We start from the raw sequence: 16,611 nt of genomic DNA, 5'->3' as shown, positions 1-16,611 counted from the left end.
ATGTAAACATGTCAAAGCATCCACCCAAGTATTCAGTTACACCACGAGTCAAATCACATCTCTTCTCTGCATGGGGAAGTATAGTTCATAAACATTACCAAAGACAGCAAATCTATAAGAGCGGTATACAAGTCACCTGACAATCTAGCTGAGAAAGTTAAATCTTAAGAGAAATCAACAATCACTCTGAATTAAAATATTTGGGGCTGCATTTGTATTAAATTCACCTGCAGTGACAGAAAGCCCCCACCAGGTGGAGTTTCAAATTCTTGGTTTCTACAACACAGCAAGGAAACCAAACAGCTGTGCTCCAAGATGAAAACATGAAACTATTTCATGTTTGTCCTGACTCTGAGGACTTGCCTACTGATTCACTCAAATTTAATAATGCTGCTGTTTTCTTTCTTTTTAAAAGCAAGTAATATGAAAGAAACTCAACCATTTAACTTGTTTTTTTTTCTAAATTAGCTCACTCAAGAAAAACCAGAGGTCATTAAGTACAGAATGAAAAATCACTGATTAAATCAGACTAAGACAAAAACCTCCAGGAGTCAAGGTGCCACAGTACAAACTTTGAGGATGACTATACTTTCAGAAGGTCTTCCTAATTTTCTTTTTCCAAATCACCACCAACACATTCACTTAAGGGAGAAAAGGTCAAATCATGAACTTTTAAATTGGGTAAGACTATAGACAGTGATTCACTTAACTTCTGGATATTCACAACTGCATAGGTAACCAGATTCTGCATGTGAGGTGTTACCACTAAACACAGGTGCACTGGAGGAACATGCATTCCCAGTAGTCACATGATCTCCCATTCAGAAGGTGCTGCCCTTGGGTCATAAAAATAGTGTTGAGAAAAACGCAGGTTCTAGCCACAGTCTCCTACCATAGGCCCAGACATGATGGTGGTCTCGTGAAAGGGGATCATTCCCTGTTTACAAAGCAAGAGAGTCAGGCTCCCAGCTGAGGTGCAGGATAAGAGCTGGGGCTGACTGAAGGGGTAGGATCTGGATCTGGCCATTAACCATTCCCCACAACCTGAGCCTCCACAAGCTGTCCTCTGATCCCTGGAACAAGGCACACTCAGCAAATCTAGGAAGGAGATTCTGCCCCAATATCCCCACCCACCTCACCTCCCCAGGTCTAACAGGCAACCCAATCCATGGGGTGCAGCTCCACCCCCACCCAATCCCACACCCACTTGCTGGCCTATTCACAGTTACTAAGTTCTCAATTCTAGTGTCACTCCAATCCTTAAGGAGCAAGTTTTAGGCACTAAACATTGACTGCTGGTATGGCAGATGCATTCTAAAGTGAACCCCTCCCCGCCCTAAGTCACCCTCCCATTAAGTGCAAGCAGAACCTCTAACTTGCTTCTAAGTCACAGACTGTGGCAAAGGTAATGGTAGGCCATTCCCTTATTAATCAAACTAATCAGGTCACATTACCCGGCCACTAAATATGTAGTGATCTGTTATGCAGCAACAAAAAACATACAGTTGGTGAGAGGATTTTATCCCCTGATCCACTGCACACATCTCTGTCAGACCTCAACTCTTCCATCCCATTCCTTTCCTAAGGGAAATCACTATTAACAGCATCTTATGCATTCTTCTTGATAATCCATACATAACTAAGCAAACATATTTTTCTCCTTTTTAATATAACAAATGGAAGCATATTATACATACTTCTTCGTCTTTCTCTCTCCAGGTTGTCTTGAAAAGGATTCTCCATCAGTGCAAATAGGGTTCACTCCCTTTTAATGACTGCACTGAACTCCATCATATGAGTGTGCCATAATGTTCTTAATCAGTTCCCGATTGATAAAGCAACACTTAGACTTCTGATCTTAGGTTTATACGCCTGTCACTTTACAGAGGGTAGAGTCAATTCCCAGAAGCAGAATTTCGCTGGGTCAACAGGCTACGTGCACTTGTAATTCTGCTAGGCTAGTACCAGTTCTACCAATTTATATTCCCACAGGCAATGTATGGGAGTGCCTGCTTCCTCATCCCTTGCCAACCCAGATGTTATCAAAAGGACATCAAATTGATTTTGTATTCCAGTACAAACTCTTGGCTCATAGTGTTTAGTTTCCTCATTATTCTCAAGCTCATCAGGTTCATCTGACCGATATTTATGAAGGGCCTACTCTGTAAAAAGAGAACAGGTTGCTAAACAAAGAGAACAAAACACACCAATGAAATGAGCAAAAGCTTCTGAAATTCAGCAGACAGGAAGACTGATTCCAACTTGAGAGAAATCTCCCTGGAGCAGGCAAGCTCCGACCTACCTACATCCTGAAGGACACGTCAACGTTGGACAGAGAGAAAGGAGTCCCAGAAAGGAGACGAGAACAAGCAGTGCATTGGAACAGGAAAGCACAGGGTATGGTCCGTGGCAGAGCAGTGTGAGGAGAGGAAGAGAATGCTCAAGTGGCAGCTCGAAGAGTGACTGCCCCGGCAAGGCCTGAGCTAGGGAAGAATCAGTCAGCTGATCTGAGAATCGGGATTTCCACTTTTGGCATTAGCTAAGTGATCATGAGAATTACTAGCTTATCTGGGCTTCAGGAGGTTAGCCCTGAAATCAAACTTTAAGTAGCTGCAGAACTGTGTTCAAAGTAAATCTTACAGTCAAGACTAATGACAAGCAAGCACAACTGTGCTGGCAGAGGAGAACACGAAGGAACTCAACCCCTTATTCTAGTTGCTCCATCCTGATAACCTGAGGGAGGAGGGGGGCAAGAAACTCTTAGGATTATGTGAAGCACAGTCTAAATGCAAGGAGGCCTAGGTAGCTAAGGTTCCCTTCAGCTCGAAAAACTACTCCAATTCAATGTCAGATGGTGCACCTGCACCTTCATTTCTATTCTGCTTGCCTATGAATTCATTTATTAACAGGAATTCACTGAGTACCTACTATATTTCAGACAGCGTTATAGGATCTGGGGAGACATGGGCTAAGGTTACAAAGACTCTTCACTCTGAGGTTTAATTTCTACTTGGAAGGGAAAGAGAAAAATGAAATAAACGTATAATGTGTCAGAGCAACGAGTGTAAGAGGAAAAAGTATAATGATTGTTCCACTCATCAAAACTCTACACATCCTCATGTCAGGAGTCTTCCCTTCAGCCTTTTCAGCTTTGCGTTCTTACAGATCGTCTGTTCTCTTTCTGAAATCCTATAGCACTTTAGACCATGCTATAAGCCTCTGCCACTTGTTAACTACTTTATTGTACTGGGCTTTTCTTGCTAAGACTGTAAGTCTCTTGTGGGTGCTATACAAATCCTCAACAGTTACCACAGTGCTGTATGCACAGCACTGGTACACACAGCACAGGCATTCAGTACTATTGATTGCTATGACAACATTACCATTTTAGAACTGTAAATGTGTTCTGCCTTTTCTCTACACTGTAGACTAGAATATTCAAGTGACAAAATTACCTAACAGGGCAGAATGATATGAACAAATTAACTCAACAGAAAACCAAATAGGATCTGGTAAGAAGTAATGACCTCCAGGTGGTCCAGGTGTTTGGGATAAAAGCTAACCCTAAAACTCTAACTAGTCAAGGCCAAAACAATGGAATGGAACTTAAAGGGATAAGAGTGTAGGGGCAGCTGTCAATGCCTGGGTAAGTGGACAGACAAGGATGTGCAGAAGAAAAGAGCAGACCCAGGGTCCCTGCACCACTAGATTTCACAATCACCTCCTCCCTGAAATGGGGTTCTGGTCCTAGCTCTCCTGCCACCACCCATACTGGCCTTCAACACCGCCCCACCCCCCACCCCACCCCAACCCTGGAAGCTCAATGCTCTGCTCTATGCTTAAAAACTGTCAAGGGCACCTTTGCACCAAAAAGCTCCTTTCCCTTTCTTTTTGTAACAGAGAAATGTGCATACTGGAATTATTTTTTTTCCCACATCAAAAGGTCTGATAATCCTTACATATCAGTTCTTTAATTATCCCCAACTAAGAGAGCACATTAGACAAAAAGCTCCTGTGACACAAAGGTTTACAGTAGCACTAGTCACAACAGCCAAGAGGTAGAAAAAACCCAAATGTCCATCAACAGATGAATGCATGAGGCCGGGCGCAGTGGCTCACGCCTGTAATCCCAGCACTTTGGGAGGCCGAGGCAGGAGGATCACAAGGTCAGAGATCGAGACCATCCTGGCTAACATGGTGAAACTCCATCTCTACTAAAAATACAAAAAGTTATCTGGGCTTGGTGGCGGGCGCCTGTAGTCCCAGCTACTCAGGAGGATGAGGCAGGAGAATGGCATGAACCCCGGAGGCGGAGCACGCAGTGAGCCAAGATCGTGCCACTGCACTCCAGCCTGGGCGACAGAGCAAGACTCCGTCTCAAAACAACAATAACAACAAAAACCCAGATGAATGCATGAACAAAATGTGGTCTATCCATACACTGGAATATTATTTAGCCACAGAAAGGAATGAAGTACTGACACATATTATAAAGATGAATCTTGTAAATAAATGCAAAGCACAAGAAAGAAGCCAGCCATCGGAGGCCATGCGTTGCATGATTCTATTTATATGAAATATCCAGAATAGGCAAATCCCAAGAGACAGAAAACAGGTTAGCAGTTGCCAAAGGTTGGGGGAAGGAGAATCAGGGAATGACTGTTCATGAGTACAGGGTGTCCTTCTGGGGTGATGAAAACATTTTGCAGCTAGACAGTGGTAATGGTTGCAGGACATTGTTAATGTACTAAATGCCACTGAACTGCACGTTTAAAAATGGTTAAAAGGGTAAATTTTACGTTATGTGTATTTTATCCCAATAAAAAATAGTTCCTGCAAATTCAATAAACTTTAAAATAAATTTATATCTTACTAATCTCTAAAACATAATGGGAAATAGGAGCTATGAACATCAAAAAACCACATATATGCAGGTTGTGGTTAGTCCCCAAACAATGCTTGTTGTGAACACAGACTCTCAGAACTCTTGTACAACTGGAGCTAATAATGACAATTACGGCTAGCATTTACTGAACTACGCACTGGCTCTATGATATGATTTGGCTCTGTGTTACCACCCAAATATCATCTCAAATTGTAATTACCACATGTCAATGGAGGGACCTGTAATCCCCATGTGTCAAGGAAGGGAGGTGATTGGATCATCGGGGGCAGTTTCTCCCATTCTGTTCTGGTGACAGTGAGTGAGTTCTCACAAGATCTGTTTAGGAGTTCCTCCTTCCTCCTCCTCTCTCTCCTGCCGCCATGTAAAACGTGCCTGATTCCCCTTCTACCATGATTGTAAGTTTCCCAAGGCCTTCCCAGTCATGCAGAACTGTGAGTGAATTAAACCTCTTTCCATTATAAATTACCCAGCCTTGGGTAGTATCTGTACAGCAGTGTGAAAACAGACTAATATACTCTAAGTGATCATATTTAATCCTATAAGATAATTACTCTCATTTTACACCAGATAATACAGGCAAAGAGAGGCTAACCAACCTATCCAAGATTAAATAGCCAGCAGGTGGCAGAGTCTCAGAATGGAAATCTGAAGCCCACCTAGTTTCAGAATGTATGTTCTTAGTCAAAGCTCCATGCCTCGCAACACAGATCCTCCTCACTTGGGCTCAATCCAGTCTTTTTCACTAGCTATCCACCCCAAACATCACCATTTTCACACATAGAACTACCTACTCAGCCTTTGCATGTGCGGTGCCTTCCACCTGGAGCACCTATCTCAAGTGCTGCTGTCATGCATCCAGTGCCTCCTCTCCTCTCTGAAGTCTGTGCTGAGGTGGAGGGGATGGGAACCAGCGCCTCCAGGGTTCTTGTGCAATCTGCCCTTACACTGCTCTTTCCACCAGCATTCATGCCTGTAAACACTGCCCATTTTCGCCTGAGGACAGGAACAAAGAATTTTTATGCCTCCAGCAAAACCAAAGGTATCTTGTACTCTGCTGGTGAACAACATAGACTGCAAACCTATGGACCATAAGTCTGAGTCAGTCCAGCCATTTTGTTTGGTCATTATAGCATTTTCAAACACCAACAACATAATGGGAATGCCTTCCCCAGGGCACCCGATCCTGGTGTGGCATACTGCTGCTTGGTATTTTAGTGATGGGCAGCTCCAGGCTTGTAAGCTGTCCTGACCTAGTCATTAACTGACTCACTCATTACTGCCAATTACTTCTCTTCCCATCATTCTTTCACATATAGTAAATCTTAGCTGTAAACAATACCAAGAGAAATAAAAGGGCATAACAGATATCATTTCATTTCTACAGATTAAAAAACTCTCTAACAATGTCAAAGGTGAAAAGATCCCTAAAATTGAAACAACTTCAAATCACAGCAAAACTAAAATTTAAGAACTTCTAGAACAAAAGTCCCTTATTAGTGCTCACACTTCTAAGCAGGAAGGGGGCCCTAGCAGAGTTGGCCCAGCCTGGTACTGGGTCACTGCTGGCAGTCTCAACCCCAGCGACTTCTGAGAAAAGGTCAGGGACCTTTGTTTAGGCAAGTTTACCTTCAAATTTCAACAGCAAAACCAGACATTTAGTGTTTGACTTATTTCTGTTTAGCTTACAACACTGCTCAAGTTCAGGGAATAAGCACCAAAAACAGAAATGGAAGGGGATACCTGCTGAACACACTGTGCTTTACCATGACAAAACAAAGGGTGCCACTCTTATTCCAAAGCTTTAGTTCTCTAGATTAGAGGAAGAGGACCAGTGCTTGTATTTACATGTGCTGTGTAAAACCAAATCAGCACTTATAAAAAAAGAACCACAATAAATATCCACAAACTTTGGCAAGATAAGACAGGGGTCTTTTTTTTTTTTTTGAGACAGAGTCTCACTCTGTTGCCCAGGCTGGAGTACAGTGGCGCGATCTCGGCTCACTGCAAGCTCTGCCTCCCAGGTTCACGCCATTCTCCTGCCTCAGCCTCCGGAGTAGCTGGGACTACAGGCGCCCGCCACCATGCCTGGCTTATTTTTTGTATTTTTAGTAGAGAAGGGGTTTCACTGTGTTAGCCAGGATGGTCTCGATCTCCTGACCTCGTGATCTGCCTGCCTCGGCCTCCCAAAGTGCTGGGATTACAGGCGTGAGCCACCGCACCTGGCCTTTTTTTTTTCCCCCCTCTGAGACAGGATCTCACTCTGTCACCCTGGCTGGGGTGCAGTGGTACGATCACCGCTCACTGCAGCCTCAAATTTCTGGACTCAAGCAATCCTCCCATCTAAGCCTCCCCATGTAGCTGGAATTACAGGTACATGCCATCATGCCCAGCTAATTGTTTTTTTCTTTTTAGAGACAGGATCTCACTATGTTGTCCAGGCTGGTCTCAAGCTCCTGTGCTCAAGCAATCCTCCCCCTTTGGCCTTCCAAAGTGCTGGGATTACAAGTGGGAAGCCACTGTGTCCAGCCTAAGACAAGAGTCTTAATCTGGCATGAGGAATAAGTGTCTTTGTGAAAAAGAAATTTTTTTGTTAAGTCAAAAGCCAGGAGTAGAAATATTTACATCTTAATAGGATTCAAAATAGAAAGCTAAACAACTATTAAATTAAAATACTCTACACCTACTTCTGGAATCTAAAAGAAAATTTTAAAAAAGATACTCCACACAAACTATTTTCTACAAATAACAACTGTGGCTGAGTTACTAAATACTTGCATGCAAATTAAATTTTTGCTTTCTTAATCACATTTGAAAAGTAAAAGGGACCTATATTATTTAAAGAAGCTTGAGGGAGAATTATTTTGTAAACAATGTGTTTTGTTTTTCAATGAAAACAACCTACATTTCCCAGGTATATTGGGACTTCCTAAAGGGATCACCTGTACAAAGGCAAAATCCACACAGAAAACAAATCACCTTCTCTCTTACTCTGGTCTCTTTGCTGCAAAGACCTACTAGACTACACTCCAAGCTCATTTCGGCATAGAAATGTAGGCCATACAAGAAAGAAAGGAAATAATTTTAACCTAATCCTAAATGTGATAGTAGAAAATAATTTTTAACTGTAAAAGGGAACAGGTTAAATGTCATTGAGTAATACTTACTGCTGGTTCAACTTGACTTCTATCTGCAATATCTATATGGACAATTTCAACAGTTTTCCATGTGTTTGGATCTAAACCATGTACCTACCAATGACAAAGAGAAAAGAAATAAAACAAACTGTAGATTATTCTATTATGTTTACATATATAATCTTTATCTTGAGTCACTCAGGGTACATTACAGGGAATTAAAAGACCCAAATTATTATTTCATTATATTAGCTGTCTGATATTTTGCAGGATCTAGAAATCTTTTATTACCACTTATAACCCCAAATAATAAGGAAGGAGAGAATAAGGATGCTGCCAAATGAATAGAAACCTGTCAATATTATTTTCTGATAGTCCTCACAGATGATTTATTTAACAAAATATACCAGACCTATGTTTAACCCAAATGATACACAACAAAGTACTTGTAACTTTTGTAACCAACAAAGTTCTATACAAACATAAGGTGACATTACAAGTAGAATTCAAATGATGCACTGTATGGTCTAAAATCTCTCCAAAATTTGATTATCCTAAAGCTATTCAGTTTCAGTATGATGCCAACTCCTCTCTATTGCATGTTGATCCATCATTTATTTCTGAAATGCCATCTATGAACTAATTAGGAATTGTTTGATAACTGCCAAAGACATGCCCATTTAAAAGCTGAAAATAGCAGATTAAATCATACAGATTAATGCACACCAAATCATCTCATCTAGATTATAAATTATAGAAGATTACTATAAAAAACAACAAAAAGCCTGGGTGCAGTGGCTCACACCTGTAATCCCAGCACTTTGGGAGGCTGAGGCAGGTGGATCACCTGAGGTCAGGAGTTCAAGACTAGCTTGGCCGACATGGTGAAACTCTACTGAATGGTGAATCTCTACTGAAAATACAAAAGTTAGCCAGGCATGGTGGTGCATGCCTGCAGTCCCAGCTACTTGGGAGGCTGAGGCAGGAGAATTACTTGAACCCAGGAGGCAGAGGTTGCACTGAGCAGACAGCGTGTGATTGCACCCCAGCCTGGGCAACAAAGTGAGACTCTGTCTCAAAAATAAAAAAAAATAAAAAAATAAAAAAGAGAAAAACAACATAAAATGTCAAATGATCACTTGAAAGAAAACTCAAGTCAAATACTACATATTAAAATTCAAAGTTCTATTAATTGGCTAATTGGCATCAATAACATAAGAGCACAGCAATAGAACAGTAAAAAACAGAATTTGCCATAATCATTAACCTACTCTCCTGGAATGCATGTGCACCAGAAAACAGAAACTGGTGAGTCCCAACCCTACAGATTCTTGGGTGAGGTCAGAGTATTTGCATTTCAAACAAGTCCTCAGATACTGTGCTGCTGCTGGCCCATCCAAAGACCACACTTTTGAGAACCCCTAGACCAAGGGCATCAACCTATACAACAGGCCTTCCCAAGCTCCATGACAAACCTTACTAAAAGTTAATGATTACATTTTTTTAAAGTCCTAACTCAAAGATATTCTTGAATCTTAAAGAGATAAATGTGCACCAACTTATATAAGTCAAGAGCTTTTCAACATTTTTTTAAGTTATTCAAGTACTTTATCCCTCCTGCCTTTCGGCCATTTCTCTGACATCAGCCCATACCCTAGCAAAGCAGACAGGAGGTAAAAATTAAAGCAATCAATTCTGCTATGCAGAGCAGCTCTGGCAAACACTCAGAGATAAAAGCAATCTAATTAGCAAAACTAATGGCTAAAATTGGGCTGGGGGTTATCTTTGAATTTTGTTTACCCAAGCTCTCCTTGCCTCAGATAAGAGTTGCTGATCAAAACAGCAACTTTACCAAAGTGTCAAGGCAAGGGGACTGATAGGGAAAGCCCATTTGGTTTCTGGCTGCTTGCCTGCCTCATCTCAATTTGACACAGCTTGGTGTGGTCAGATACTAGTCCAACACAGGTGACATTACTTTGGTGATGACAAGTGAACTACATACAGTATTCTCGTTTCCAGGGGCTTCCGTACTAAAAGTGCAGAGTTGAAACTTACATTTTCTAATGTTCCCAAGTCTGGTTTGTGCCATGTTTCGATTTTAATGAAGAAATCATCTTTCATATATTCATTCTGCAGAAAACACAACACGAAAATGATAGTAATCTTCTACCTGTTCCTTGGTGCCCACGTCTGAGGGAGCTTTTCCCAGTATAAGCATCCATGCTCTGACTCTACAAGGAGACTGATTCTCAAGTGACAAAGAATCATTAGCTACCCATTTTTATAGACTTGTCAGGCAAACCAAATGCTGCATGCTTTTAAATAATTCAAACAATTCGACTTGCCACGCAGCATACTGGGCTAATAAAGAAGCTGCGAGGTCTGATAAACAAATACTGTGTTTGAAGGGAGTAACAAAAGCAAAATAAAATCAATAGGGAGATTTTGAGACAAGGGTGGAAAGGGCCCATGAACACTGGGAACATGTGGTAGAGTGTGGGGGCTGGTTGGCGGGACACAGGAGGGAACCATGCAGTGAGGGGCAGTTAGCAAAGAATGGTTGAAAATAATTACTGTGTAAAACAAAGTTTAAAGATATTTTGAGACACAAAAATAGTTTTACTCACCGTTACAACTGAGGCATAATGGAGAGGTAGGTAATGAAAGGAGAAAAATTTCAGAATATTAATTGGAGTCAAAACAATCTGTCCCAAAACTTAATGTCACAAAGACTAAACTACCTAAAAACACAGAACATTTATTTAGTAACTTATGTCTGCAAAACAGAGTTTCTACACAAGTGACACTACACAGCACATTAATTTAGACTATGGAGTACAAATAAAATATGAAAAATCATCTAATTTTCAAAATAATGCTAAAAAGAATAATGTCACAAAAGCAAAACATTATTTATAAGGTCAATTTAGCAAATGATAGGATGCTGTTTCAGAAGTCTGTCCTATTCCTCCTCTACTATGTAGCAATGTAAGTAAAATACTGTTGAAACGCACCAAAACACCCTTGTGAGTGTAAACGACCTTTCTTTTGGCTTACCCCTGGAGCCAGCATAGTCGGCTAGGACCCCAAAGTGGCTGCCATGTGGGAATGGACTTATGCCTGTCACAAAGTTCTGGGAGGAGGAACCCAATGCAGTTCTTCCTCTGCCATCATTCTAGCAGTGACTATCCAAGAACCCAAGAAAGACCTTGCTCAGTGTAATCCTTCTCAAAGACATTGGTACTGGGAATCCCTCTCATTCTCAGGGTGGAGGGGTGCAATGGCTGCTGGGGGCCAGGCTTACTTGTTCTACAGTAGGGGTACGCATTCCAGGCTTTCTCATGAAACACCAAGGAGCCTTCGGGAGCAATCATCCTCACGAATGCAGGAACTTTGCTGGGAGAAGAGAGATACTGGATATATTTAACAGCATCATCAATTCTTTCTTGGTATCTATGAAACTGCTTGAAAGAGTACGGCAATCAAAGGCATGTTCTAAGTTTGATGAACTAGTTTATTTCAATCCTAAAGTAATCCACTAGAAAGGAACACATAATTGTTTACATTTTAAATAAAAATGATTAAGAATATTTAGCTGGGTACGGTGGCTCATGCCTGTAATCCTAGCATTTTGAGAGGCTGAGGCAAGAGGATCACTTGAGCCCAGGAGTTTGAAACTAGCCTGGGCAACACGGTGAAATCCTGTCTCTACAAAAAAATACAAAATTAACCAGGCATGGTGGCACATGCCTGTAGCCCCAACTATTCAGAAGGCTGAGGTGGGAGGATCACCTGAACCTGTGGGATAGAGGTTGCAGGAAGCTGAGATCACACCACTGCACTCTAGCCTGGGCAACAGAGCAAGACCTTGTCTCACAAGAAAAAAAAAAAAACCAAGTTAAGTGTATAAAAGGGTTTGTGTGCGTGAGTGTGTGTGTGTGTTTTAAATAGAAGCAATTATTTCTTAAGGACTTCTGATCTACTACCCCAATGTGAAACCTAAGAGTTAACAGCTATTCATCCTGCACATTAATACAACGTAGTTCTTAGAGTTAGATGATATTATACTGTTTCTTAATGCAAAAAGCCCCAGAATAAGGAGATACCTCTGAATAAAAGTCTCAATACATTTTACAGAACAGATCTGAAGAAAAATAACAATGTAAAGGACCCATGTAGAAAATGAGAAATGAAAGCATATCCAAGTATAAAATTTTGTAGGTATGGGAGATGAATGTCACTTGCTGCCTCAAGTATGTTCAGAGGAAGAGAAAGGTTCAATACATGATTAATATATGAGAAGCTTGTGCAAGCATATGACAATCAGAAACAATCCCAACATATAAAGGGGCAAAAGTCATCCACAGGCCCATTACAAATATAAAATGTTACTCGTTAACAAACAAATGGGAAAATCAGTCTTACTAGTCTTCAAATAAATGCAAATGAAGTGACTGATTTAGTGACTGGAGCCTACTGTAAAGAGTAGTTTTGCTTGCACAGACTTTTCACACAGATCGAATATAAATCCCAACATTACCATTTAGAAGCTGTGTAACCTCAGGCCTATTACTTGGCTTCTCTGAAATTCCTCATGTGTTGAATGGAATGCATATTACCTGCTCTGCAGGGTTATTGAGAGAATTAAATCAAATACTCGAATGCGTTTAGCACATTGCACAGTACAATGAGCTCAAAAAATGGTAGTTACTGCTTTTTAATTATAAGCTGACATGGAGCTGGGTACTTTCATATGCCTTTCTTCATTTAAATCCTCCTTAATGTCTTCATACCCAGGTGGGAGTGGCATGATATTGGCTCACTGCAAGCTCCACCTCCCAGGTTCACGCCATTCTCCTGCCTCAGCCTCCTGAGTAGCTGGGACTACAGGCGTCCGCCACCATGCCCAGCTAATTTTTTTGTATTTTTAGTAGAGATGGGGGTTTCACTGTGTTAGCCAGAATGGTCTCGATCTCCTGACCTCGCGATCCACCCGCCTCGGCCTCCCAAAGTGCTGGGATTACAGGCGTGAGACACTGCGGCCGGCCTGATCACTTACTTCTTTTCAAATGGTGGAACGATTCATTCAAACTTCAGAAACACCAAGCCAGGACAACCGAAAATAATGTCACTTTAAAAGTCAAAGAGTATCTAGTTGTCCAAAAAATGTATCACATTGCTAAAGAACTAGAACCAAAATCCCTTCAAGTGTGGGTGAGGTCTAATCAGGGTACAATGGAACACATGAGGATAATTTTTTAAAGCCAAGCTACAAGACTACCTATTCATCTGAGAGTATGACAAACAGATCTATCAATGGTTAGTTGGTCAACTTAGAGAAAGCAGGAGAGGCCGGGTGTGGCGGTTCACACCTGTAATCCAAGCACTTTGGGAGGCAGAGGTGGGTGGATCACCTGAGGTCAGGAGTTCAAGACCAGCCTGGCCAACATGGCGAAACTCTGTCTCTACTAAAAACACAAAAAATTAGCCAGGTGTGGTGGTAGGTGTCTGTAAACCCAGCTACTCGGGACCCTAAGGCTGAATTGCTTGAACCTGGGATGTGGAGGGTGCAGTGAGCTGAGACAGTGCCATTTCACTCCAGCCTGGGTGACACAGCAAGACTCTGTCTTTAAAAAAAAAAAAAAAAGAAAAAGAAAAAAACGAAAAGGCAGGAGAAACAATTCTGTATTAACTCAGACACATATTTTAACTATCCATCTATTCCTATAGTGCCTGATATGCGAAGAACTTTAATATTCGTAAAATGTTCTAAAATGTGCTGACTCAAATAGAAGGAAATTGGCATTTATCAGTAAAGGCCAACATGAGCCAAATCTACATGAAAATTTTAATATTTCTTTATCTCGCTCCCAAATGCCTACTATCTTATTTCCAAGATACTTTTCCCACCATGAGAATTCCAACAATTCATTTTATGTTTTGACTGAGTCAATAAAGTCCAAACCTATAAGCTAGATTTATTTCAAATTTACTCACTTTTTTTCATGTTTAACGTGAGAACATTATCAAATACATCTCTCCTCAATGAATCTAAGTGACTGACTAAACTTGAGGAAAATGTATATATGGAGTAAATAAAATTAAATTTCAATTCTACTTCAAAGGTTAGAAATTTCCATTAATGGCAACCTTAATATATTCCTAACATGGTAGTTCAAGTGTGCCAGGTATATATAACTGAGAACATATACATCATTTTCCCACCAGTTATTACTTAGTAAGGCACTTTAGTAAAATGCAGCAGATTCCTGATTTGGAAGCTTAGAGAGCCTCAGAAAAGAACAATTACTAACTGAATTAACAATAGTAAGGCACTTTAGTAAAATGCTGCAGATTCCTGTTTTGGAAGCTTACAGAGCCTCAGAAAAGGAACAATTATTAACTGAATTAATAAAATGGGAGGTGGGCCTTCAAAAATAAACACGCGAAAAGGACAATCCTTCTCTTGTCCTCCCAAACTATTCACAAAATGGTGCTCCCTCATGATAAACTAATACTCAGAACAGTGCTCACTTACCTCAAGGTAAACATGGCTAGATTTCAGCTGCTTAAGAGTGAAGAGTTACCAATAGCACAATGCCCAGGATCATGAAGACTCTTTAGGAATACATACCCTTTCTCCCACTCTGAATATTAAGACTATTTAACTTCAGGGTAAAACATGACCATAAGGTACACTGAACACCTGATCTAGGCACATTCCTTTTTTAATCCTATTCCTGAGATAGATAATACCATGGCAAATCATTTCTAACTGTACTTTTCTCTGGAAATTCTTATGTCTATCTGTAAATCACACAAGCAAGACAACTATTCGCACCCTTCTCCTTCCCACTGCAGATGAACAACAAAACACAGAAAAATTTAGGGAAGAATTTGAAGACCAGATTAATTTACCATAAATAGACCAATTAATCTTTCATTTTATGATCAACTGAAATATCCCTCTAATACACTGGGATGCCTTCTCTTCACTAGTCAGGAAAAGCTCAGCTAAGAAGGCAAAAAAAGAAAAGAAAGGGCCAGGTGCAGTGGCTCACGCCTGTAATCCAAGCACCTTGGGAGGTCAAGGTGGGAGGATCACCTGAGGTTGGGAGTTCGAGACCAGCCTGGCCAACATGATGAAACCCTGACTCTACTAAAAACACAAAAATTAGCTGGGCATGGTGGTGGGTGCCTATAATCCCAGCCACTTGGGAGGCTGAGGCAGGAGAATCGCTTGACTCAGGGAGGTGGACATTGCAGTGAGCCAAGATTACACCACTGTACCTCAGCCTGGGGACACAGTGAGACTGTATCTCAAAAATAATAATAATAAACAAACACACACACACACACACACACACACACACACACGTATAAATAAAATACTGGGTACCTCATTCATTCATCCACTCAAATATTTACTGTGTCCACCATCCCAGGCCAGGGGCTGTGTAAATAATGGTGAGAACACAGGAATAATTCCTACTCAGAACTTATTTCCAGGGATGGAGGCAGAAAACAGATTAGTAAACAACACAACACAAAGAGAATTACTTAAGCAGTGCAGTGAAATTAAAGAATAGGGCACTGGGCAATGAGTAAGTGGAGCAAGGGTAGTCGGGAAGGCCTCTCTGAGGAAATAATATTACAACAATGATCCAAGGGTACGGAGACAGGGAACAGAACAGCAAGCAAAGGGAACAGCATGACCACAGGTCCTAAGACAGCAAAAGACTTAACCTGCTTGAGCCACTCTTAGGCCTCCAGCATGGCTAGACTGCAGTGACCAAACATGGAGAAAGGGCAGAAAGACCACATGGGCCTCACCTTACAGGTCACAGAGTTTAGATTTTACTCTGTGTATGATGGGAAGCCACCGAAAGCTTTAAAAGGGGAAATGGCACAACCTGATTTGAGTTGTATGACCATTCTGGCTTTGTGTGAAAAATTAATTGGAGTGGGCAAGAATGGATGGTTGCAAAAATTAACTCAAAATGGATAAAGACTTAAATTAAAACTAAAACTATAAAATTCTTATAAGAAAACATAGATGTAAATCTTTATGATCTTGGATTGGGCAATGATTGATGACATCAAAAGCATAAACTACAAAAAGAAAAAATAAATTGGACTTCATCAAAATCATAAACTTTTTTTCTTTTTTTTTTTTTTTTAAGAGAAAGGGTCTTGCTCTGTCACTAGGCTGGAGAACAGCAGTGTAATCATAAATCACTGCCACCTCCAACTTCTAGGCTCAAGTGATTCTCCCACCTCGGTCTCCTGAGTAGCTACGACAAAGAGGTATGCAGTACTGTGACCGGACTGATTTTTAAATTTTTTCATAGAGACGGGGTCGCAATATGTTTTGCTATATTGTCCAGGCTGGTCTTGAAATCCTGGCCTCAAGCAATCCTCCCACCTCAGCCTCTTAGGTAACTGGGACTACAGGCATACACCAAAATTAAAAACTTTTTAAGTTTCAAAAGACACTATCAGGAAAGTGAAAAGATAACTCACAGAATGGGGGAAAAATCTGCAAATCACCTCTATGATAAGGAACTAGTA

General features: G+C 40.9%; 1 protein-coding gene across 2 annotated transcripts in view; it reads right to left on the bottom strand.

Moving 5' to 3' along the window:
- PITPNB (phosphatidylinositol transfer protein beta) overlaps positions 1 to 16,611 on the bottom strand; it is a 67,629-nt gene that overhangs the window by 34,741 nt on the left and 16,277 nt on the right. Inside the window, exons 4-7 of one of the 2 annotated variants that reach the window (XM_005567707.5) lie at positions 11,345 to 11,436; positions 10,668 to 10,675; positions 10,096 to 10,170; positions 8,071 to 8,154 (exon numbers count right to left, since the gene is read on the bottom strand). In XM_005567707.5, the coding sequence (XP_005567764.1) occupies positions 8,071 to 8,154; positions 10,096 to 10,170; positions 10,668 to 10,675; positions 11,345 to 11,436 (259 nt within the window). Of the gene's footprint in view, positions 1 to 8,070; positions 8,155 to 10,095; positions 11,438 to 16,611 lie in introns of those variants that run through there. The other variant, XM_074004110.1, reaches the window with a different exon arrangement.

Source organism: Macaca fascicularis, chromosome 10, assembly GCF_037993035.2.
Source record: "Macaca fascicularis isolate 582-1 chromosome 10, T2T-MFA8v1.1".
Classification (NCBI taxonomy): Eukaryota; Metazoa; Chordata; class Mammalia; order Primates; family Cercopithecidae; genus Macaca; species Macaca fascicularis.
This window is presented reverse-complemented; position numbering and strand designations above follow the sequence as displayed.